At 34.8% G+C, this 26,923-nt stretch overlaps 2 protein-coding genes across 2 annotated transcripts; both read right to left on the reverse strand.

Moving 5' to 3' along the window:
• Positions 1-1,427: 1,427 nt before the first annotated feature.
• Positions 1,428-2,012, reverse strand: LOC132169743 (uncharacterized). The gene has a single exon (XM_059580726.2). The coding sequence runs from the start codon at positions 2,010-2,012 to the stop codon at positions 1,428-1,430; it is 585 nt and encodes a 194-aa protein (XP_059436709.2).
• A 14,978-nt stretch (positions 2,013-16,990) lies between these two features.
• On the reverse strand, positions 16,991-19,138 carry LOC132173057 (heavy metal-associated isoprenylated plant protein 29-like). The gene is made up of 3 exons (XM_059584623.2): positions 19,072-19,138; positions 18,198-18,273; positions 16,991-17,350 (listed from the first exon to the last, which is right to left on the reverse strand). Exons 1-3 carry the CDS (start codon positions 19,096-19,098, stop codon positions 16,992-16,994), a joined length of 462 nt encoding a protein of 153 aa, XP_059440606.1. The 5' UTR covers positions 19,099-19,138; the 3' UTR covers position 16,991.
• Between the last annotated feature and the right edge of the window lie 7,785 nt (positions 19,139-26,923).

Raw genomic sequence — 26,923 nt, forward strand, 5'->3', positions numbered from 1 at the left:
ACCATGTATTTTATAAATGTTAAAGGTTAATATATTTTCTATATTTTATCCATCTCATCTTATAAATTAACTATTAAATTTGTGGACTTATGTGAATTTTACATAAGTTGGATAATAAACCTCATAAATCTAATGATTAATCTATTAAATTTTAAGAAAAATATAGGTCAAATATAAAGAAGTTATTGAAACCTATTACTTCTCTATTTTAAATACAATAAAATAAAATGTGAATTCCTTCATGTTTTAGACCGAGCTTGCTCTGGCAAAAATATAAAATTATGCAATCGGTTCGATGTCTACCTCTTTTCGTGTCCCGTTTGCCCTCATTTTTCTAGGATATTCCAACACGTACCTTATAACAAAGTATTTTATTATTATTATTATTTTACATGACTTAGTTTCTCAGACATTGCACACTCAATTTAATTGTTAAAATTGATCCGTTTAATTATTATTATTTTAAGAAAATGAATATCTTTTATAAGAAAGGAAATTATATCAAAATACCTTGAGTAAGCACGTCAAAATTTTTGTCCCTTAGTTTTTTTTTTTCGACAATTTACTCCCTGGGTCAATCGAAATGCCAAGTAAATTCCTACCATCAAATTTTTTTAACTACCGTTAGATTGATTGAAACGCTCCGTTTTGTCACGTCAGCATAAAAATTTTGTATTAATTTAATTTAAAAAAAAAAAAAAAAAAAAAAAAGAAGAAGAAGAAGAAGGGGTGACCGGCCACCCATGGCCACCCTCGAGGGCTCGAGCCACCCCAAACCACATAGGGTTGGCTTGCGGCCACCCCTTGGGTGGTTAGGGGAGGCCTATGGGCCACCCAAAACCACCCCTGGGGTGGCTCGCAACCACCCCTTGGGTGGTTAGTGTAACCCCAAACCATCTAGGGGTAGCTACAGGGTGATTAGGGGTGGCCTAAGGGCACCCAAAACGACCCCAAGGGCTGTTAAGGGTGGCTTGCGGGCCACCCCCTAAACCCTAGGGGTGGCTCGCGGCCACCCCAAGGGTGGTTAGGGGTGGCCTACACCCCCTAAACCTTAGGGATGGCTTGCGGCCACCCCAAGGGTGTACAGGCCACCCCTAAACCCAAGGGGTGGCTGCAGGCCACCCCAAACCACCCAAGGGGTGGCCGCGAGCCACCCCCGGGGTGGTTTTAGGTGGCTCGCAGGCCACCCCTTCTATTTTATTTTATTTTTATTAATTTTAAAATTAAATTAATAAAAAAATTATTATGCTGACGTGACAAAATAGTGTGTTTCAACCAATCTAATGGTAGTTAAAAAAATTTGACGGTAGGAATTTTCTTGGCATTTCGATTGACATAGGGAGTAAATTGTTGGAAAAAAAACTTAGGGACAAAAAAATTATGACGTGCTTACCCAAGGTGTTTTGATATAATTTCCATTATAAGAATCAATCACTTGATGGAACTAATTGCTTCATCAAAATAACATCACGTATACAATCTGGTATACAAAGAGTCCAAGTTCTATCTATGATGTCAGAGGTTGCCATTTTTGCTAACTTATGAACAACATTATTTGCAGTACGGTTTATATGAACGCACTTCCATTCTGTAAAAGCCAGTAGAACAGTTCTCGTGTCTTCCACCAAATGGCCAAAACGACTCCAGCAATTCCCTTTTGATACAATTGCGTCCACCACTTGCTTTGCATCTCCCTCTAGGATAACATATGTCAAAGCTAGCTCCTTACATAATAAAGCAGCATAATAGGAGGCCAGCACTTCCCCCATTATTGGTTCCAACAGTACCTTACGTGTTAAACTCCTAGTTGCTAGCACATTACCCCTACTATCTCGCACGATAATGCCCAAGCTCATTATGTCCGAGGATTTTGCAAAGCCTACATCCCAATTTACTTTGCACCATCCATCTGGAGGTGCCTTCCATTTTTCTATTGGTGCTCGTGAAGACTCTTCATCCGTAGCAGGTGCCCTCACATTAGCTTGCCTATATTCTTCCACAGACCTTTGCATCTCCGTTTAATTAAAATTGTGTATAATTGTATTGATGCTTCTGTGAATTATATTGGTTGTTAATAATTCCCGTATGCATAATATTGGGATTGACCCAAATTGTCACACAAAACTCTATAGTCTATGCATAGTAATATGTAATTTGGGAATGTGCATATATAGAGTGTTGCATTGGCAATTGAATTACAAATTATTGTGCCAAAACACAAAAATATAATTTCAAGTTATTGTCACATACTCGCATATTAGTATTGATTTTAATTTCTACCTGCATTTTGGGGTTTTGCCTCCCCCTTGTGCGACTTTGTTGGGAAATGAGGCATATATTCCCTCCTCTCTCGTTTTTCCGATTATTCCGAGTTTTTTTTTTTTTTTGGGTGCTTTTTTCTCTTCTTTTTTGTTTCCTCCTCGACGCGTGTTGGGATGGGCTTGGTTCTCCGATTGACTTTTTTCAAAGCTCAATCTACTTTTCTTTATCACTCTTAGCCCTTTACGCGGTAGCGTATTGTTAAGCTATTAGCCACTGATCAAACGAATGCTCATCACCTTGCAGTATTACTTCCAATACAAGCAAGTCACACCTTTCCAAACCAAGTCTCTAGCAATCACGCAAACCACTCCTCTGTCACTCACAACAATCAATGTGCAACAACTAAGGCATTAATCCATGAAAGGAAAATATCATCAGATGATTTGATAACCTTGCTAGAAAGGAAGGTAGAGCAAGCTGTCATGCAGGAAAAGGGAAAGCAAGGCTGTACGTAATTCAATCCTCCAAGACATCCAAAGATCTCAAACTACAAAAGGCAATACGTCAACTCTAAGGAAATTGGTTACTCTTTGTAATTAACAATTCTACTAATTATGGGATTGTCTTGTAATGATACACTCATATGCCGTGTCTATAAATCACTGTATGTAATCATTCAAAATTAAGGAAAAACAATATCTCCTAAGCCTTCTTATTTTCATGGTATCAGAGCCAAAATAGGCTAACGCCCCTACTTGTTTCTCTGCTTTATTCCTTTTTATTTCTCAATGGAAAGATCTTCCTCAAACACTGCTTCCCCTGTTTTCTCACTACCAAACTTTCCCACGCCCTTCTCCAACAAACTTGATGAAAACAATTATATGGTATGGCTCAACGTGGTAGTTCCTATTTTGAAGAGCCATGACATGATGGACATGGTGGATGGTTCTAACCCATGCCCATCGCAACTTATCACTGACGAGCAAGGCAAAAGTATGCCTAATCCTGACTACTCCATTTGGGTTAGGCAGGATCAATCCTTCTTGGTTGGTTAAACCTCACACTCTCGAAATCTATTTTGTCCACTATGTTTGGCTTGAATACTTCAAACCATGTGTGGAATGCCTTGAAGATCAAATTCGCTTCATAATCTCGTTCACGCGTTTCCAATTTGAAACGTCAGCTCTAGAGTCTCAATCAAGGCTCCAAGTCTTGTTCTGACTATTTGAGAACTGCCAAATCTTGGGCAGATAAATCGGTTGCCATTGGCAAGCCAATGAGTGATGACGACTTAATCTCTTTTATCATCGATGGTTTGAATCCCACTTATAACTCATTTATCACTTCTTAAACATTGGCAACTAGAGCCAAGTCTCTATTTTTTACAGATTTTCAGGATGAGTTGTTGAGCCATGAAATGCTCTTAAATCAACAGCAACATGCCGCCCCTGATGCCTCAACCTTTGCTCTGTACGTGCAAAAAGGGAAGCAAGGGTCCCAAAATTTTAACAAAAAAATGAAGGGCCCCCAATACAACCGGTTCTCTCCTAGACCTAGCTTTCCACGAGGCAGTCCCAATGCCTTCAACCATGCTGGTGTTGGCAAACCTGCATCATCTCCACAGCACCCCACAACATCTCTTAATGGGTCTCCATTCAACTCCTCTTCCTGTACCCCCTACCAGATTTGTGGCAAAACTAGTCATCAAGCACTTGATTGTTTCCACAAGATGAACTACTCTTACCAGGGTCGTCACCCTCCACCTCAGTTGGCAGCCATGGTAGCCCAAACCAACACACAACTTGAAGAGCAGCAATGGTTTGCTGACAGTAGTGCTAATGCTCATATCACACGTGATTTGGAGAACTTAACCAATCAGCCTCAACCTTTTCAAGGCCAAGAGTCAGTAGCGGTTGGCAATGGAGCAGGACTTGGCATTGAGCATACTGGTTCAGCTATCTTTCACTCACCCAAATTTCCTTTTCAACTTCATCACATTTTACATTTTCCAATTGCTGCAACAAACTTAATTTCCATTCAAAAATTCTGTTTGGACTACCATTGTTATTTTATACTTACATCATCTCACTTTTTTGTGAAGGATCTTCACACACATACAACCCTTCTGGAAGGCAAGAGTGAAAACGGGCTATATCCTCTACGGTTTAGAAATTGGTCATAAAAAAATAAATATGTGCTTATTGCTTTCTTTGGGTTAAAAACTTCAATTTCTGTGTGGCACTTTAGACTTGGCCACCCTTCTTTTGTTACTGTCAACCGTGTAATAAAGGCATACAAGCTGCCTCTCTCTCATGTTTCTAATATTCCAATCAATAAAAATCAAGTTTGTGATTTATGTCTTATGGGCAAGAGTAAAGAAACTTCCATTTTTTGCCTTAGACCGTATAACCACTACTACCCTTGAACTTGTCCATACAGATTTGTGGACTTCCTCAATCCTTTCACTAAGTGGTTACAAATACCACATTATCTTTGTGGATCACTTCTCCAGGTATACCTGGCTCTATCCACTCCACCACAAGTCTGATGCCTTTCAATGCTTCATTAAATTTAAGTTACTTGTGGAGCCACAATTAAATAACAAAATCAAGCAACTTCAATTTGATGGTGGAGGTGAATATACATCTCACCAATTCTAGAATTTTCTTACTCAAAATGGCATTCTTCATCAAAAATCTTATCCATATACCTCGTAGTAAAATGGGTTAGCCGAAAGAAAGGTTCGCCACATCTTTGAAACTGGTCTCACCCTCTTAGCCCATTTTGGTTTGTCCAACAAATACTGGGTAGAAGCATTCCTAACTACCGTATACACCATTAATTGGTTACCTACCCCGGTACTTGACCAATCCTCACCTCATGAAAGATTGTTTTGCAAACCTCCTGATTATACTCTACTTCGTGTCTTTGGCTGCAAGTGCTTTCCCTTGCTTCGACCCTACACTGCCCATAAATTGGAGTATCGTTCCAAGTCTTGTATTTTTCTTGGCTATAGTCATGCTGGATATTGCTGTCTTGACCCCATAACTGATCGTGTTTACTTAAGTAGGCATGTCGTTTTTTATGAATAATCTTTTCCTGCCAAGGATCATGCTCATTTACTTCTGCCATCCAAGGTTAATGCATCCTCTGATGTTTCTTTCCTTCTCCTGGTAAGTATTGCTATTCCTAAGCCTGTTTCATGTTCTCCCACTACTATTATTGCTCCTACACACATTCCCACGCAGCACACTACACCAATTAGTGATCATGCTTTACCAACTTTTAATGAGCCTTTGGTTATCCTATCACATACAGCACATAGCCTTCCCACCCACCCAGCATGTAGCACCTCTTCTCCTCCCTCCATGTGTCCTAGCCATTCTTCCACACAGTCCACGCATGACATCCTTACATTGCCACCTTCTCCTCCCTTCATGCATGATTCTCATGCTGCTAACACAGCACCGTCACCAACCCCCAGTGTGGCCCCACCTCTGCACCCCATTTCTCCCACCCCACCTATTCTACAATCCTCGAATCCTACCTCTCTATTACACCCTCCCTTAGACCAAATTGTCCATCCTCTACATCCCATGACCACTAGATCTCGCACTGGTTCTCTTCAACCCAAGACTTTTGTTGATTACAAGCTTTACTATGCCACCCGTCATCCTCCTACTGCTATGCTTACTGTGCTCTCTGAAGCTAAACCTACATGTTATTCCAAAGCTATTAAAGATTCTAGGTGGAGGTCTGCCATGGCTAATGAATTTGCTGCCTTAACCTCAAATGGCACATGGTCTCTTTGTTTGCGACCTCTCAATCGGCATGTCATCCGAAATCGTTGGGTTTACAAAATCAAGCAATGGGCAGATGGGTCCATTGATAAGTTTAAAGCCTAATTGGTCGCCAATGGCTTTGAGCAACAGAGTAGTGTGGATTACTTGGAAACATTTAGGCCTATGATAAAGCCTTCTACAATTCGAATTCTGCTCACCTTAGCTATCCAATATAATTGGCCAATTAAGCAATTGGATGTTTCTAATGCCTTCTTACATGGTTCTATGCTGGAGGAGGTTTACATGGAGCAGCCCCAAGGATTTCTTGATGCTGCTCATCCAGAGTTTGTTTGCAAACTTCATAAGTCCATCTATGGTCTTAAACAAGCACTAAGGGCTTGGTATCTCTCCTCTGCCCTCTTGAATCTTGGTTCATCTTTGGTGGATTCCTCTCTGTTTATCTTCACTCAAAAGCATGTCAAAATTTTTATGCTTGTTTATGTTGACGATATTATTGTCACTAGAACTCACTTGGTGGTTATACAATCTTGGCAATCTTGGTTTTTTTCTTGGTATTTAGGCTCATGGAACTGCAGATTCTTTACACTTGTGTCAAACGAAATATGTTGCAGACTTACTACATCGTATTGGGATGCTTGGCTCTAAGGCTGCTCGTTCTCCTTGCGCTTCAGGTTCCAAATTATCCAAATTTGATGGGGAGCCCCTTCTTGATCCTTTTGAATATCACTCAATTGTGGGGGCTCTCGAATATTGCACCCTTACTCGCCCAAATCTTTCCTTTGCTGTCAATCAGTTATGCCAGCACCTCCAGTCTCCCACGACCACAGATTGGACGGCTGCCAAGCGTGTCCTCAAGTACCTAAAGATCACTGTTGATCATGGCCTCCTTTACTCTAAGGGTTCACTTCAACTTCAAGCCTTTTGTGATTCTGATTGGGCTGGGAGTCCCAATGTCGACGCCAACCTCTAGCTTTGGTGTCTTTTTGGGAAACTGTTTGGTTTCTTGGAGCGCCAAGAAACAACCCGTTGTGTCGCGATCCAGCACTGAAGCTGAATACCTTTCCATGGCTATCACTACTGTAGAGTTATTTTGGATTCGAATGTTGTTTAAAGAGTTGTGTTTTCCATTACCCTTTGCCTATGTGTTGTGGTGTGACAATGTCAGTGCTTTTCCACTCGCCTCTTGTAGCGCCCCAGAATTTTCAAAGTTATAAATTATTTTGATGATGATGTTATTTTAATATCAATTTTAGCCAATGATTTTTGAGAAATTTATGGTGTTATAGAGAGTGATAACTAGAGAATGATAATTGGTGAAATAATAAGATAGTAAATGGTAAGAAGAATTATATTGGTAGCTAGAATAGTAAGGAAATGTAGAATAGTTAATGGTAGGTATAATAGTATTGGTAGAAAGAGGGTAGAATTGTAGATGGGTAAAGGTAGGTATAATAGTTTTGGTAGATGAAATAGTAAAATGAGGGTAGAATTGTAGATGGATAAATGTAGGTATAATAGTGTTGGTAGATGAAATAGTAAAATATAAGATAGAATAGTATTTGTTTTCTTTTCCTATAAATAGAGCTCCTCCCCTTCACAAATTTCACTACTCCTCTCTCTTCTCTTCCACATATTCTTCCTTCTTCCGTTTTCTACTCGGTCTTTCTTCTTTCTGAAAGTGTTTACACAAAACAAAGAGAGAAAGGGCGAGACAAAGTGTTGCAAGAAAGAAAGAATACGAGAGAGAACGGACTTGAGAAATTAGTTTCAAAATATATACTAGTGGTGTTAGTCAGATTGAAGCAACTAGATCCTTCAGACCACTTTTTAGCTACAGTCTAGAGGTAAGTAAATTCACTACCCCTTCTAAAGTTACTTCAAGTCATGCTATTTATACATTCTTGTATCAAACTGTAAATGATTATTTTATTTACCTGTCATAGAGATATATTGCATGCATGAAGGATTTCTAAAAGAATTATTTAGAAAGTTTCTATTTCTTTGAAGATTCGACGATAATATTATAGGCTTTAATTTCAAGGACGAAATTTCAATAAGGAGAGAAGATTATAGCGCCCCAGATTTTAAAAGTCTTATTTTAGATATATTTATTTGATGATGATTAGGTAATGACATTTATTCTTGAGGAATTCATTAGATCATATGATATTGATTTGAGATTATATCTGATTATTTTATTGGGTGATTTAAGAGATATGATAATTGATGACCGATTAATAGAATTTGGATTTGATTATAATAGTTGGTGATTGATTAAATGAGGACAATAGACAAATTATTTTAAAATGCGAGTTAACCTACAATACTTGCTCATAATCACCTTATCTTTCTCTTTCTCTTTCTCTTTTATTATTACTTTTTATTACTTTTCCCCACATCTTTGCCGACCAACCCACCTAATTCTTATTTTTCTTTCTTCTCACTTCCCTATTTTTCTTCACAGCAGCCCCACGCCCACTTATTCTCCTACTTTGAATTATTGCCTAATGCTTTGTACTTTACTTTCTTTCTTTCTCTCTCTCTCTCTCTCTTTTCATGAGGCCCCTACCCACTTTCTTTTCTTCCTTTCTTATTTTCTACCAGCACACTAACCCTTCTCCTCCCACACTTTCCCCAATGCCACTTATTACCACTCATTGCTCCTTCCATTTTTCTTCCTTCCTTCTCTTACCACATGGTTTGGACTTTCCTTTTCATTTCTTGACTTCACCTACTCTCATTTCTTACTACTTAACGGAGAGGAAGAAACAAGAAGATAGAGAGAGGGAGCTTTACGGATGTAAGAAAGAGAAGACAGAGGGAGAAAGAATGTTGCAATAGAGTGAGAGATGGACAGAGAAGCATGAGAAAGAGAAAGCGGGTGAGATGCTGAAGGGGAGAAACAGAGATTTAGAGGATGACCAAAAGAGAAATTCGCAGAATAATAAAAATGGGTTCTTCAAAGGTAAAATTCTTCTTCCTTTAACTATGGGTATTTGCTTTTAAGTTGAGTAACGGGTCTTAGATGAGAACCTTTCGATTTAATCATGATGATATCGGGTGGTTTCACTCTTGAGAATTTTGATTAGTGTTGGGATTTGATTCTCTATTTTTGGGATGAGTTATAAGATGTTTTGGGTTGGATTTTAATGGGTTAACTTCCCTAAAGGAGTAAACTGGAGTTAATTGATTTTCGTGAATTGGTATTAATTTAGCTGTGAATAAACAGAGTGGAACAACAATATATTTTTCAAGATGATTATTTAGCAGTTTAAAGACTGCTCATAGCTTTAGTCTAGAGGTAAGTAAATTCACTACCCCTTCTAAAATTACTTCATGTCATGCTATTTATTCATTATTGTATCAAACTATAAATGATTATTTTATTTACCTGTCATGGAGATATGTTGCATGCATGAAGGATTTCTAAAATAATTATTTAGAAATTGAAAATAGTGATATCACTCTAATACATGCTGTGCTTTGCTGTGTTCTAATAAAAGTCTAACTATCTTTCTCCTGTCATAAATTCAACTGAACTCATTTTTTCAAACTTACTGTTCACTCAACAACTTTGAATTCCATGCATGAGCAACCGAATGAATTGTCATGCCAACGCGCAGCACACGCGCTCGTTCATTATCCAAAAATCCTTCCTATAAATTCATACCTCTTTCTCCATTGCAACACATGCCTTCTGATCATACCCCTTCACCTGAGATCTTCTACTGATAGCCTTCCATACAATGAAAGCTCGACTTTTCCTCCTAGTTGAGCATATCCTCAAGAGAAAAATGCAGCCTCAAGACTTGATTCACAAACCCAACACCTTATACTCTCAGAAGTAAACCATTGAAGCAAAATTATCGTTGATCATGTCCTGATGAAGCAAGATTATCCTTGATCATGCTTCTCAAGCTAAATATCTCTATTTTCTGATGAAGCAAGATTATCCTTGATCATGCTTCTCAGGCTAAATATCTCTATTTTCTTCAAGATTTTTACACCTTTCTGGTAAGATTGATTAAATTAGATCGAGGAAATTATTGTGGGCTTGCAAGGAGGACTATGATGTTTGGAGGTATGGACTAGTGATCACATGACTTTTTATTTAATTTGATGTTTAAACCTTGACTGTAGACTGTCTTATATAAGGAGATGAATAATTTGATTGTTGTCATTAAGATTGAAAAAAAAAAAATGGAAAAGATTTTGAGGTAAGGTTTTAGTGTGAACTGATGAACGATTGCAGAAATCGAGACTTTAGACTATGAATAAGATTTACTCCTAGAAGAAGGAGATGAAATTTCAACATGATAAAAGTGAATATTGGAGAGTAGGCCCTGATGAATGATTGAGAGAAATATTTTAATTCTAAATCGCTCAATTTGAATATTGGATGATAATATTATAGGCTTTAATTTCGAGGACAAAATTTCAATAAGGAGGAAAGATTGAAACAATAAGCATTTAAAGAAATAGAAATCCTTCATGCATCCAACATATCTCTATGACAGGTAAATTGATTTTCGTGAATTGTTATTAATTTAGCTGTGAATAAATAGAGTGGAACAACAAGATATTTTTCAAGATGATTATTTAGCAGTTTAAAGACTGCTCATAACTTCAGTCTAGAGGTAAGTAAATTCACTACCCCTTCTAAAATTACTTCATGTCATGCTATTTATTCATTCTTGTATCAAACTGTAAATGATTATTTTATTTATCTGTCATGGAGATATGTTGCATGCATGAAGGATTTGTAAAAGAACTATCTAGAAAGTTTCTATTTCTTTAAATGCTTTCTAAGCACAACAAGTTTATATTTGGAAAAGTTTCCATTTTGAGAAGAGAAAATTGAGAAATGATGATGATTATAAGAAAGAAGAATGATGATAAACCCTCCTACATGTTGCCCTAAGATGCATCAAAAGAAGTACAAAGAAAAGTACAAGAAATGAGCTCAATGTTTATGAAATGAGGGCACATGTATGGAGGAGAGTATTTTTGGCCCCAAGATAAGTAAGGATGAGAGAAGTTCGGTACCGATAATTGGATGGAGGCGAAACCACTGAAGGAGGCTATGCCAGAAGGTGGTATTCCATTGACATGACCGTTGAGTGCATCAAGAAAAGAGTTAATTGACGGTCGGGCATGGCTGAGGCCTCAGTTCAGTGCCACGGTCACAAGGACCCGCAACCCTCGTACACAGGGGTAATAGTGTACATGGGCCCTAATATTCCATCACCGTTTGGTATTTCATATATATCTTTTAAAATCTGATCATTGTTGTAAATCATCATAGTATATCATTTTCTTATCTTAGGGCCCATGTACACTGTTACCTCTGTGTACGAGGGTTGCGGGTCCTTGTGGCCATGGCACTGAACTGTGGCCTCAGCCATGCTCGACCGTCAATTAACTCCTTTCTTGATGCCTTCAACGGTCATGTTGATGGAATACCACCTTCTGGCATAGCCTCCTTCAGTGGTTTCACCTCCATCCGAGTATCGGTACCGAACTCCTCTCATCCTTACTTATCTTGGGGCAAAAAATACTCTTCTCCATACATGTGCCCTCATTTCATAAACATTTAACTCATTTCTTGTATTTTTCTTTGTACTTCTTTTGATGCATCTTAGGGCAACATGTAGGAGGGTTTATCATCATTCTTCTTTCTTATAATCATCATCATTTCTCAACTTTCTCTTCTCAAAATGGAAACTTTTCCAAATATAAACTTGTTGTGCTTAGAAAGCATTTAAAGAAATAGAAACAATAATCATCTTGTTGAGAAATAGATAAGCATTTAAAGAAATAGAAATCCTTCATGCATGCAACATATCTTCATGACAGGTAAATAAAATAATCATTTACAGTTTGATACAATAATGAATAAATAGCATGACATGAAGTAATTTTAGAAGGGGTAGTGAATTTACTTACCTCTAGACTGAAGCTATGAGCAGTCTTTAAACTGCTAAATAATCATCTTGAAAAATATCTTGCTGTTCCACTCTATTTATTCACAGCTAAATTAATAACAATTCACGAAAATCAATTAACTCCAGTCTACTCCTTTAGGGAAGTTAACCCATTAAAATCCAACCCAAAACATTTTATAACTCAGCCCAAAAATAGAGAATCAACTCTCAACACTAATTCAAAATTCTCAAGAGTGAAACCACCCGATATCATCCTGATTAAATCGCAAGGTTCTCATCTAAGACCCGTTACTCAACTTAAAATCAAATACCCGTAGTTAAAGGAAGAAGAATTTTACCTTTGAAGAACCCATTTTTATTATTCTGCGATTTTCTCTTTTGGTCATCCTCTAAATCTCTGTTTCTCCCCCTCAGCACCTCACCCGCTTTCTCTTTCTCATGCTTCTTTGTCCATCTCTCACTCTATTGCAACATTCTTTCTCCCTCTGTCTTCTCTTTCTTACATCCGTAAAGCTCCCTCTCTTTATCTTCTTGTTTCTTACTCTCCGTTAAGTAATAAGAAATGAGAGTATGTGAAGTCAAGAAAATGAAAAGGAAAGTCCAAACCGTGTGGTAAGAGAAGGAAGGAAGAAAAATGGAAGGAGCAATGAGTGGTAATAAGTGGCATTGGGGAAAGTGGGGGAGGAGAAGGGTTAGTGTGTTGGTAGAAAATAAGAAAGGAAGAAAAGAAAGTGGGGTAGGGGCCTCATGAAAAGAGAGAGAGAAAGTAAAGCACAAAGCATTAGTCAATAATTCAAAGTAAGAGAACAAGTGGGTGTGGGGCTGCTGTGAAGAAAAAAGGGGAAATGAGAAGAAAGAAAAATAAGAATTAGGTAGGTTAGTCGGCAAAGTTGTGGGGAAAAATAGTAAAAAGTAATAATAAAAGAAAAGAAAAAGATAAGGTGATTATGAGCAAGTATTGTAGGTTAACTCGCATTTTAAAATAATTTATCTATTGTCCTCATTTAATCAATCACCAACTATTATAATCATACTCCAAATTCTATTAATCAGTCATCAATTATCATATCTCTTAAATCACCCAATAAAATAATCAGATATAATTTCAAATTAATATCATATGATCTAATAAATTCCTCAAGAATAAATACCATTACCTAATCATCATCAAATAAATATATCTAAAATAAGACTTTTAAAATCTGGGGCGCTACAATCTTCCCTCCTTACTAAAATTTCGTCATCGAAATTAAAGCCTATAATATTATCGTCCAATCTTCAAATTGAGCGATTTAGAATTAAAATATTTCTCTCAATCATTCATCAGGGCCTACTCTCCTTTCATGGATAAAGTGATAATTAAGTTTTAATTTCGAGGACGAAATTCCAATAAGAAGGAAAGATTGTAGCGTCCCAGAATTTTCAAAGTTAGAGATTATTTTGATGATGATGTTATTTTAATATTAATTTTAGCCAATGATTTTTGGGAAATTTATGGTGTTATAGAGAGTGATAACCAGAGAATGATAATTGGTGAAATAATAGGATAGTAAATGGTAAAAAGAATTGTATTGGTAGCTAGAATAGTAAGGGAATGTAGAATAGTCAATGATATGTATAATAGTATTGGTAGAAGGAGGGTAGAATTGTAGATGTGTAAAGGTAGGTATAATAGTGTTGGTAGATGAAATAGTAAAATGAGGGTAGAATTGTAGATGGATAAATGTAGGTATAATAGTGTTGGTAGATGGAATAGTAAAATGGAAGGTAGAATAGTATTTGGTTTCTTTTCCTATAAATAGAGCTCTTCCCCTTTACAAATTTCACCACTCATCTCCCTTCTCTTTCACATATTCTTCCTTCTTCCGTTTTCTACTCGGTTTTTCTTCTTTCTGAAAGTGTTTATACGAAACAGAGAGAGAAAGAGCGAGACAAAGCGTTGCAAGAAAGAAAGAATACGAGAGATCGAGAACGGACTTGAGAAATTAGTTTCAAAAGATATACTAGTGGTGTTAGTCTGATTGGAGCAACTAGATCTTTCAGGCCATTTTTTAGCTACAGTCTAGAAGTAAGTAAATTCACTACCCCTTCTAAAGTTACTTTATGTCATGCTATTTATACATTCTTGTATCAAACTGTAAATGATTATTTTATTTACCTGTCACGGAGATATATTGCATGCATGAAGGATTTCTAAAAGAATTATTTAGAAAGTTTCTATTTCTTTAAACGCTTTCTAAATAACATAAGTTTATATTTGAAAAAGTTTCCATTTTTGAGAAAAGAAAGTTGAGAAATGATGATGATTATAAGAAAGAAGAATGATGACAAACCCTCCTACATGTTGCCCTAAGATGCATCAAAAGAAGTACAAAGAGAAGTACAAGAAATGAGATAAATGTTTATGAAATGAGGGCACATGTATGGAGGAGAGTATTTTTGGCCCCAAGATAAGTAAGGATGAGCGGAATTCGGTACCGATACTCGGATGGAGGCGAAACCACTGAAGGAGGCTATGCCAGAAGGTGGTATTCCATCAACATGATCGTTGAGTATACCAAGAAAAGAGTTAATTGACGGTCGGGAATGACTAAGGCCTTAGTTCAGTGCCATGGTCACAAGGACCCGCAACCCTCGTACACAGGGGTAATAGTGTACATGGGCCATAATGTGAGAAAATAATAATATAATTTCAACAATGATATATTATGATGATTTACAATGATGATATACTATGGTGATATACTATGATGATTTACAACGATGATATAGTATGATGATTTACAATGATGATTTACGATGATGATTTATGATGATGATTTATAATGATGCATTATGATGATGATTTATAAAGATGATTTATGACGATGATCTATTACTAGATGTAATAGTATGTATATGCTACGGAAGATGCAACCGTACATACATGTATTATTATGGCTGGATGTATATTTATTTGTGAAAACGATTTTCAAAACTGAGAACAATGAGTAAAACTATTTATGGTTGTGAATTTTACTTGTTGGGCCCCCTTTGGGCTCATTCAGTTTTATTTCTTGTTTTCAGGTAGAAAGGACGCTGGAATAGGAGGCCGGAATGGGGGCGAGAATAATTATTAACTTTCAAAGTCTTTTCATATCAGTTATTGTAATAATATGATATTCTGCAACTAAAGTTTAATGTTTCATAATTTCGCTTGTAATAAAATCTCTTGAAGAATGTTTTATACATTGATCGTATCCTTTAAAATCAAGTACTCTGATAGACCTTATAGATCTTTGCAAAAACTTTTGTTGTAAAAGAAAAAAAAAATAAAAGGAAAAGTGGCAAACTCAGCCTTAACGAGTTGGGGATGTTACACCTCTAATCTTGTCTTCCATGCTCGCACAAAACATATTGAAGTGGATTACCACTTCATTTGTGAAAAGGTCATTAATGGTGATATACATGTAAAATTTATTTCCACTATGGACCAACTTGCAGACATTTTCACCAAGGGTTTGTCCTTACTCCGCTTTGCTCTTCTCAAATCCAAGCTAAAGGTTCTTCCTTCCCCATTAGCTTGCGGAGGGATGTTAAGCTATCAGCCACTGATCAAACGAATGCTCATCACCTTGCAGTGTTACTTTGAAAACAAGCAAGTCACACCTTTCCAAACCAAGTCTCTAGCAATCACGCAGATCACTCCTTTGTCACTCACAATAATCAATGTGCAACAACTAAGGCATTAATCCATGAAAAGAAAATATTATCAGATGATTTGATAACCTTGCAAGAAAGGAAGGTAGAGCAAGTTGTCTTGCATGAAAAAGGAAAGCAAGGTTGTATGTAATTCAATCCTCCAAGACATCCAGGATCTCAAACTACAAAAGGCAATACGTCAACTCCAAGGAAATTGGTTACTCTGTGTAATTAATAATCCCACTAATTATGGGATTGTTTTGTAATGATCATACACTCGTCTGCTGTGTATATAAATCACTGTATGTAGTCATTCAAAATTAAGGAAAAATAATATCTCCTAAGCCTTCTTATTTTCAGGTATCATCTTCTCCTGCCCTACAACTCCCCGTCTATACCATCCGTTCAGCCATTTGATGTACGGCCCGATGCGTCAGCGCGTGTACCTCATGCTCAAGACCTCCGCTAGCCTTTCCACGCTCCTTCCTCCACCAAATCTATTGTGTTTTTGAGTGTTTAGTTCTTTTGTTTATTTTCTCTGTATTTTTGTTGTTGTGTCGTTTGCTTTTCCACTCTTCTTGTGTTTTTCTTTAGGCTTTAATTTGTCTCCTTGCTATTTTGTTGTATTATCTTATGGTGGAGATTTTGCCTTCTGGTGTTTGTTTGCAGTTTTTGTTTGTTGTGTGGTGTACGGGTGTTCGTCAACCCTTTTGATCCATCCTTTTTTTGTGATGGTTCTCCTTGCAAGAGTTTCGAAAAGTTTTCTTTTAGAGACTTTTGTTTTGCCTTTGTTAGCGACCATGTGTGGTTCCTCTTATTCTTTTGATTGGTCGGATCATTTATTTAATATATTTTTAACGATTTGTTGTGGCGTCATCTTTTGGTTGGTTCGAGGCTGTGTTATTTGGGTTTCCCATCCATTTTTTATTTAATTCTGATGTAACCCATTTTCTCCATTTGATTAAAAAATAAAATAAAAAAGAGAAAAAAAATTGTTCGGACTTGTTTGATACGAACAAAAAATTAAAATTAAGTATTAACATGCAAATTAACAAATCATCACACATATATACCTATGATCACTTCACTACATTGACTTTTGAAACTTTTTTACATCCTATAAACTGTAATTAATAAGTACTTACCCAAAGAAAAAAATTGCAAGTACTGAAATGGCTGGAATTTTAAACTTCCAGTCCCATGCCATGACACGGCTAAACATTGATTGGCAGTACTTTTCCTTGTCTAAAAATATACCAAGAAAAAAAAAAGTAAACACACTAGAAAATTTAATACGCCATCACATTATAGAACAAGCATGAGGATTTTCCTCGCTGAAAATGGCGGTGGCCTGCGAATCATAGACGTTGGGGTAAGGAATCTGTGGATAATGGCTATATTCTTGGCCATTATAGCCGTGAACATAGTCGTTGTAGGAAGAGATTGACTCGGATGCATAATAGGTCGTTGTTGGTTGGCTCTGGTGATGGTAGTAATTATTATAGCCGGTAAAGTTCTGGTATTCTGGGTTGTAAGGGTACGGCCAAAGCTCGGCCCTCCGACCCGTCCTTCTCACAGTTTTCAAAACTTTCTCCTGGTTTATCCATCCCGTGACAGTCACCTTTTGCATGGCGAGGTCTACTTCAACTTCACCCACTCCTGAAATATATGCACAACCATTGCTTAATTAAGGTTAAAAAGAAAAGGAGGAGGCATATAATCTGAATTATGAGGCCCTAATTCTAATTAAACACGCAAATTAATTAATGTCCTTGTTGTTTTGGTTGGAAACGGTAAATGGAAATCCTCAAGATTTTGTCAACAACGCGTACACCCATTAATACAAATCACAAGGTTTTCTTCATTCCTGATTAAGGAAGAGTCTAAGAAGTTTTACGGATCACGAAATGTTTTTTATTTATTACAAAAAACAGGGTTTGCAACCAATGATATATTGTCTATGTACCATAAACGCTTAATATTAAAAATTATATTTTTATTTTATAATTATCTTTCATTAATTTTAACGTGACAATATTAATCAACCATTTAGATCAGTCATAAATTTTTTTTTTTTTTTTAAAAATGATTAGTTGAAACTATCACAACAGTATAAAATAAATAAATAAAATACCTTTAAAAATTAACTTTTGCATCCCCCAAGAATTTTTTTTTTTTTTAATTTTGCCCTCCCAAACTAAACATTCTACTTCTGCCCTAGGCTAACACAATGAAAATTGAAAATGACTTAAATCACGTTATATATATATATATGCTTTGGACGCTAGCTGTGCATATGTTGGGTCGTCGTGTACATAATATGCATAAGTCATGATATATATTTAATTAAGTAGTCAAATATTGTGGCCAGATTAAGCATTTTATTATATCTTGAGCAATTGGAATTAATGCTGTCTTGAATTTGACTTTCGTTGTCGTTGCTAACCAAACATGAAATAAAATTTCTCAAAAATGAAATAAAAAGTAGAGTCAGGTAATTAAATACCGTCAAGTTTATGGAGAGCTTTCTTTATCTTTCTTTCGCAACCAGCACAGTCCATGGGAACTATCATCTCCACTATCTGTAACAAACAAAGAATTAAACCATTAATAGAAATTTACAGTAAATAATTAATACATGAACCCAACCACCGCTACTTTTCCTAAAACAGGATCTTGAAGCATTTCTTCCGTTAAACTAACCAAAGCTAGCTTCCTTAATTTGACAGAAGATCAATAAGGAACAGTGAAACATGCACCCTGTATCCTAGTTTAACTTCATAATGCATGCATTAATACGCCATTAACATATATATATTAATGGCGTATTCTTTTATTTTCTTTATTTTATCATAAGTTTCTACAAAATTCCAAAAACGTACATTTATTATAACTTCTTTTTGTATGTCATGTTTTTATGCATAATAAATAACTGTAGCTGTCCTAATGTAATGATCTATGGGGATTGATATGCCTTTCTGTTAGATAACTGTAATTCCTAGCTCATATCACCAAATCAACATGATATATGGGCGGGTCTCCTAATCAAAAAATTAATTTTCATCCACTAAATTTACGAAAGATCCTGTCACATTAGATTTTGTGAGCGGAAGCCGAAAGGGGAATACTTATTGATCAATGTATAACATTTCTCAATTCCTCCTCCAATACTGCTCTAGATTAATTAACATAGGTCCAAATTAGTTTTCCCATAATCCAACGAGGGAGAATGAGATTTTACGTGCATGGAAACTTCATATCAAGTGTGGTGGATATATACAAATACACATCACTTGATCATAGATTCATATATATATATATATATACACATCCACACAATGAAATAATACAGCTAGAGAAACAGAAAGAGGAGACTCTACCATGTAAGAGAGATTTTTCTTCGACATGTTGGGAACTCAAAAATCTGAAGGCTTTCTTTCTTTCCTTATCAACTCTTTGCGAATCTGATAATGAAAGAAACCATTGAGATTACAGCCAATATATAGACGAGAGAGAGAGAGGGAGGGATAAGAAAGAATATTTTATTACCAGTCCCCCCAAGATTTAATTCCTTTTTTTTTTTCTTTTCTCCTACTTGCTTCGAAGCTATAAGGCTTACGTGAAGACTCTCTGGAAAGTGCACAGAAAGTGCTTAGAGGCCTGCTAGGTCGAAGGCTACGTGCCTTCTCAATTAAGTAAAAGTATTCTTCCATTGAAGACTCGATTGGGGTCGGTCAAACTTATTATCTAATGGCAAAACTGATTGATAAAACAAAATATCTTCATATATAGAATCATAGATTTTCGATATATATGAGCGTTTATCGTCATCTTGTCATCATCGTCACTTTCATCATCCTCGTCATCATTGAAAGGCTTGGCTGTAGTCAATCATTAAACAAATGTTTAGGTCTTTGTTTTTTGGTTCCTAGCACCACCTTCGCCGAGATATCCTCCGAATGTGCTTCTAACATCTTGCTGATTCTTAAAAAAAGACCATAAAGAAGCATCAAAGGGTGAACATAGAAATAACTGATCTTACGTAGAAATAAGTTTATCTTAAACACATATATCTGTCAATGACTTTGTTAATTAATTAAACACGCGTGAAAATCCACGTAATTATGTTAATGATGATAATTCGTACGAAAGAAGTACGAAAACTTTCATGGTACGTAGTTGCCAACGGGGAGCTGATTAGACGACAAGGTGGACAAATAGAAGGCGTGATGATTTGATAAACCAATGATAGAACGCGTGGGTGTTGGTGTCCTCAAGGTGATGTGTTAAACCCTATTGGAAGTTTCCTTGAAGGACTTGCTTGGTGTGCAAGTTTTATGCACACGCTGTTGTTGGTGGTGAAGGAATTGGACAATAAGAAGATTGAAGGGGGGAAAAATAAGAGAGAATTCTGAAAGGCTAGTGATGTATAATTGGCTGGACATTAAGAAGATTGACTTGTTTGAGAAGCCAATAAATCCAACTCAAATTTTCTTTTTAATTTCTTCGGATTCAGGTTTAATTGGTCAAAGAAGAAAAAAAAGAGGGAGTTTTGGTCTTGGTTGTCATTAATAATGCTCCTTCCTTGGGTGCCGTTTGGCAACCAACAACAACATTACGCGGCACTGTTCATAGTAAAAAAAATTAAAAAAGAAAATAATAATTGATATAGGAAAGTGAAAAGGTGGTATTAAAAAGTGAAAAATTTTAATTTTGTAGTGATTTTGTTATTTGAATAGTAGTAAAAAGCAAATGATGTGATATAAAAAGTGAATGATATGATATAAAAGTGAGAATGTTTTGATGTTGATTTTTTTGAAAGAAAAAAAAAAAAGAAAAAAGAAGAAGTGAGTAGTGTGTGGAAATGTGATGTTATTTAACAAACAAGGCCCTAGAAAGGGGCCGAGAGTCAACCTGGGGAGAAGTACTAATGCCATTTAACCCATAGGATGTTGAAACAAGGACACTTTTTCAATTTTTATGTGGTTGGTTATGTATTAGGGCATGAGTTCAACTCTAAGTACTGGAGAATTACTCACACAAGCTTGATTAGTATTAATCGTCTTGGGTTACACTAATGTTTTGGTGGAGCTGGATCAGGCTATGACTCAATTAGTCTTAGAAGAGTGCATGCGATTCCCGCCATCTAGACACCTCCTGAGTTGGCAATTCTCAGCGAGTAAGTGTTACTACGCTCACACTCACAGAGTTGGTGGCATTCCTGCCCTTTTAAAAAAGTGAAAATTCCTGTGATTTATTGTCTATAAGGTCTACATGCATATGAAAAAATGTTGTTTGTTGTGATGTCTACAAATTATGGAAATTCGTTTAATAAATTAAAAAAGTAGTTTTGAAAAACAAAACTGAGAAGAGTATTGAAAACATAAAATAAATTAAACAAAAATATATCGTTAATGTTGCATCAATGATATATATAAGTTTATAACCTTGCTTTATAAACACGATGTAATTAACCCTTTGTTTGACCATGGTTCAAAGCCTGAGCTTCGGGCAGTTCCCCAAGGGAATTAAAAAACCTGCAATCGATGGCTATTGACGGCATTAGGGGTGCAAAGGCGGTTACGGTTAGCGGTTAGTGGCAATAACCGCTAACCGTAACCGCCCTAGCGGTTAGTAAATTTCACTAACCGCAACCGCTAACCGCCTAGCGGTTAACGGTTAGCGGTTAGTGGCCGGTTAGCGGTTAGTGAAATAGATAACCGCCCGCTAACCGCTTTTTTAAAATTTGGCTTTTTTTTTGGGCTTTTTTTTACCCTCATTTTTTTTTCTTATATTTTTAATATCTTCTTGGGCCCAATTGCTATAAATATTTGAATTGTCATTGGATCATACGATTAAGTGTTGATCTTATAAACTTACAAACAAACAAAAATACTTCAATTGTAGTTATAAGTAACACATTGTTTAATCCAATGTCAATTACTTAATTTGATATTATATGAATCACATTGTCATTGTCATTGTACATGAATAATTGATTAAGTATTGGAATTGTAATTGGATCATATAGTTAAATATTTATCTTATACATTTATATTATTCAATATGCATATAATATAACTATATATATATATATATATATATATATATATATATATATATATATAAAATTCAAAATTGTTCAAAATTGTTAATTTTCTTTTTTTTTTTCTTTCAAAAAATGGTTAAATTTCTTTTTCTAAAAAATGTTCAAAAAATACATTAATACTTCAATTGTGATTATAAGTAACACATTGTTGAATCTAATGTCAATTACTTAATTTGATATTATATAATCATATAGTCTCATTAAATTATATCATATGATTCATATGATTAATTATTTAAATTCTTATCATATTTACTTATAATCTTTTTTCTTTGAATTGAACTTAATATCTAATGGTAAATGGTAATGTTCAAACTCCTAAATCCTAAATTCCTAAAGTATCTAATAATGCTTTAATTAAATTGTAGACTTGTAGTTATAAGTAACATATTGTTTAATTCAATTGAATCAATTGTGATTATCATTGTACATGAATCATATGATTAACTTGTAGACTTATGACTTATGAGTTATGTCATATTATATATGTATTATTTATTATTATATAATCATATGATTTAATGATCAAGTCATCATGTGATATAATCATATCAATTATAGTGATAATATATAAATTACTAAAATTATAATGATAATACATTAATACTTAAATTATGTTTATAAGTAACACATTGGTCATTGTTTAATCCAATGTCAATTACTTAATTTGATATTATACGAATCATATCATCATTGTACATTAATAATATGATTCACTTGAAGTCTTGAATAAAGTATTTGAATTGTCATTGAATCATATGATTAACTATTGATATTATACATTTATATTATTCATATACATATGTAGACTTATATAGACTTATAGGTTTATAACATACATTGGAAATAAGTCTCTAGATATTTAATTGTTGTATTAGTATGAATTAGTATACTTATGAGTTATGTCATATTATATATGTATAATTTGTTATTATATAATCAAATGATTTAATAATCAATCTCATGTGATATAATCATATAAATTATAGTGATAATATATTAATACTCAAATTGTGATTTAATTATTTTTAAAAAAAAATTGTGATTTAATGATCAAGTGATTATATGATATAATCATATAAATTATAGTGATAATATATTAATACTCAAATTGTGATTTAATTAGTTTTTTAAAAAATTGTGATTTAATGATCAAGTGATTATGTTATATGTATAATTATAAAAATATATTATATAAAAAGGCGGTTAGCAGTTAGCGGTTACGGTTAGTAGACCCAATAACCGCTAACCGCTAACCGCTAGGCGGTTATGGCGGTTAGGCGGTTAGCGGTTAATGCGGTTAAACGGTTAGGTGGTTAGACGGTTGGCGGTTATAGCGGTTAGCGGTTAGCGGGCGGTTAAAAACCGCCCGCCTTTGCACCCCTAGACGGCAAGGCCTCATTTGGGACAAACCTAATGTACCTAGGATCAAACACACATGATATGAGGTGGAAGTTTTCCTCGAGCCACCTCTACGAGTGGATCGTTAGGGAATCCCACCACCACGTGTTAGAGGGAATTTTTTCCACGACCACCCTAGCTATTCCCTTTTTCTTTTTACGGGAATATGCTAATATGATAATGTTTGACAAGTCTTACATGGCTTTTTCGCATGTGACAATGGGCCTGACAGCAGATGGACGAAAGAACTAATCTTATAAACTTACAATATTGCGCAAAGACCAATTTTATTGTTTTTTTTTTGTTTTTTTTGTTTTTGACATGTCCGCACAAGATGGAGAAGGGGATTCGAACTAATGACCTCCGCTTCATTAGGCGTGGTCCCAGCAGATTGAGCTACCTCTCGTGGACAATTTTATTGCTTTCTAAAATGCAAGGAGTGCAATTAAAAGGAAAAAATAAAAAAATAAATGCAAGGAGTGTTTTGATAAAGATGAAAATCATAAGGACCGGTTTGGAATTTAATCCTTGTTTTTTTTTTTTTTTGACATGAATTTAATCCATGTTTTAATTCTCTAGCCATACAAGACAAAATGGAGAGTACATGGCAGAAGCAGAAGTGAAAATTATGTCCAGACAAATTACTTCAACCAGCTTGAAATCCATAGAGAGATTTGGAGAGGTCATCCTATAATTAAATTGGGTCAAATAGGTGTATTTATAAATGCACCTACTTGCATTTAAAAAAGAAATAGGTAAACGGAAGTGGTTAAGCAACTTCAGCCACATTGTTCAACAAATGCCATGATAAAAAATAGAGTAGGCTAGACTTCAACTCAATCATTTGAAGCCCAAAGTCAATGGGAATTTTTCTGTAATGAAAAGTAAGTGTGGAATAAAATTCAATGGTATTTGGTTAGTCATGCAATTGTATATATGGAGTGCATTTCTGTGGAAGTGTTGAAACAGTTGGAAGATTCAGAAATAGTAGTAGTTGCTAGCAACAACATAATGGAGGCAGTCAATCAATATAGATTGGTCCGAAATTTGATTTAAATTCAATATAACACTTGTGGGTATATAATAAACGTATTAAATCGATTTTTTTAATGAAAAGATCTAATTGCAACTTCGAATATGAAATGCAAAGGCCTCAAATAGGAAATGATACTCTGAATTATACAACTATAATGAAATATACGATCAACCAATATTTATCAAATATGAAAAAGAGCCAGAAGAAATGGTTCGATCCTCGTATTTTTATTTCTCAAATCGAGAGATCTATTAATGAGGATTCAAATACATATAGATACAAATGGTCCATTAATGGGAGCAAAAATTACTAGGAACATTTGGAACATTTTATTCCTGAACAGAAAAGCTGTTTTTATTTTCAAGTAGTGTCGGATGGATTATGTGGTAAGATGATTTGGAAATCCAATTATTAAACCAAGTCAATTCCTTACGTTGATTCCTTGAGCTTTTTTATTTATTTATTATTTATTATTTATTATTTTTTTTGTGAAAGCTGCAAGCAGAGTAGGTAGTAGGTTTGAGGTTTGTAGCATGCTAGCAAGGAAACCAGCAAGAAGTTGCTCATTTCCTAACATGCTAGAAAGATCAAGATTGCATGCAGCTAGGTGGTTGTTTAGTTGGTGGGTTTTAGTAGTTTTATTTGGTTTGGTTGATACTGCAGGTGGGTTTAGTAATTTTTTCAATTTCACCCCTTCTTGTTTTTAGAAAAAAACAAAAAAGAAAAAAATTGCAACAACTAAGGCATTGGTTAGGATTTAACGGATCGTTTACAAAAATATCTAGGACTGAATTTTTTGAATATATATATATATATAAAGCATGAGTATTTTGAAAAAATTTCACCTTGCTTTAGGCTTCATTTGTTTCGATGTAAAAAAATTTTTGTTGAAAAATATTTTAAGTGAATATTTTTCAGAAAAAAATAATTTCCTAAAAAATATTTTTCGGTGTTTGGCTTGTATGAAAAATGAGCTACGGCGAAAAACGGTCGGTGACTTCCAACAACCTCCAACGAGGGTCTGGTAGTTTGAGAATGAAAAACTCAAACTCGAAAAAATGGTCTAAATAATTTAAAAATGAAAACTATTTTTCAAAACTAAAGAAGCTTTTTTTGTCAAACTGAAAGTATTTTCAATTTGATTATTATTTTCAATCACACCAAGTACCAAAAATTACAGAAAATATTTTTCAAAAAATATTTTTAGGCTGAAACAAATATAGCATTAATGTCCACATTGAAAGAGAAGATAATGCAGGAAGAAATCAAAGGCAAAGCAAAATAAAGAAAATAAGAACAAGAATTTATGTTGGATCTATGACATACATAAAGCACAAAGCTCCTATTTGCAGGAGAGCTGGAGTATGTGAGGATAATACAAATAAGGAGATAATATCATATTTGAATACAATCAAATCTAAGTACCTAACAGGTAGGAGGTTACAATCAAATATCTAAAATCAATGGAGAACTGAGACAGTGAATGGAAACTGGCTGGAGTTCACGGCAGTCGGCGGCAGTGACTGGAGTTGATGGCGGTCAAAAATGGTGATCAAAGACTGGCCTTGATCAATAAGCCAAAAATTAAGCAAAATAAAGAAAATAAAAACAAGAATTTACGTGATTCGGCTTATGACCTACATCCAGTGGCGGAGCCAAGACTTTGGTTTAGAGGGAGCAATATTTTTTCTTTTCTTTTCTTTTGTGAATAAAAAAAAAAAAAATTGAACAAATTTGACTCATGCTTGATCCATACGAGCTCGTTTAGAATTAATTTCAGGTAACTACAAATATATATTTCATACAATTAAAATATATAACAATAATTATATATATAGTCATAAATAATTAATTTAAAACTCTTATATAAATAATTATATGAATATATATTAATAAATATAAAAGCTTTTTTTTTCTTCTTTCTAATTAATATAAAAGCTTAATCGATGTTAAATTTTGATTGCATACCTACAATTAATTTAAATCGTTGAAAGCTTGAAGTTGTAAGAGATATTGTAAGAAGAAAGCAAATTGTGAATTGTTGAATGGCTTATTCTCTGAAGAATGAAACTTTAACAAAAGTCACAAAACACAAGTATTTAGGGACAGAATCAGAAAATTTTATGGGAGGGGGTTAGCTAATTTTTAATTTTTTTTTCTTCGGTACTTTAGAATTTTTTTTTTTTTTTTTTTTTTTTTTTTTTTTTTTTTTAACTAAAGACTACCCATATGAGCCAAAAAAGTGAGCACTTGAAAGTAAGGGCTAAAAAAAAACTTAATGGGTATCGCCCAAAAAAATTAAGGATAGGGCCAAAAAAATTTAAAAATAGGGCAATTTTTTTTTTTTTTTGTTGGGGGGACGGCCAAATGACTAAAATTAAAACTTTACTCTTTTTTTTTTATTTTTTTTATTTTCCCTTTTTTTTTTTTTGGGGGGGGGGGGAGGGGCAATGGCCTACCCGGGTCCCCCTCCTCTATCACTACAAGTAGTCAAAAAATTACTATTTTGCAACAACAAAGATTAATGGTGTTTGTTTGTTGAGAGTTTAACCCCATACAATCCGCGATGTACGTTTAATTTAAACGCTTGTAAATGTAATTCGTGTTAAGCTTTAGTTTTTGTAAAAGTGGTGCGTTAGCTTAGAAAAAAACGAGTGTTTTGCATTTTTAGTTAAACAGGGCGATT

This window comes from Corylus avellana, chromosome 1 (assembly GCF_965113065.1).
Source record: "Corylus avellana chromosome 1, dhCorAvel1.hap1.2, whole genome shotgun sequence".
Lineage (NCBI taxonomy): Eukaryota > Viridiplantae > Streptophyta > Magnoliopsida > Fagales > Betulaceae > Corylus > Corylus avellana.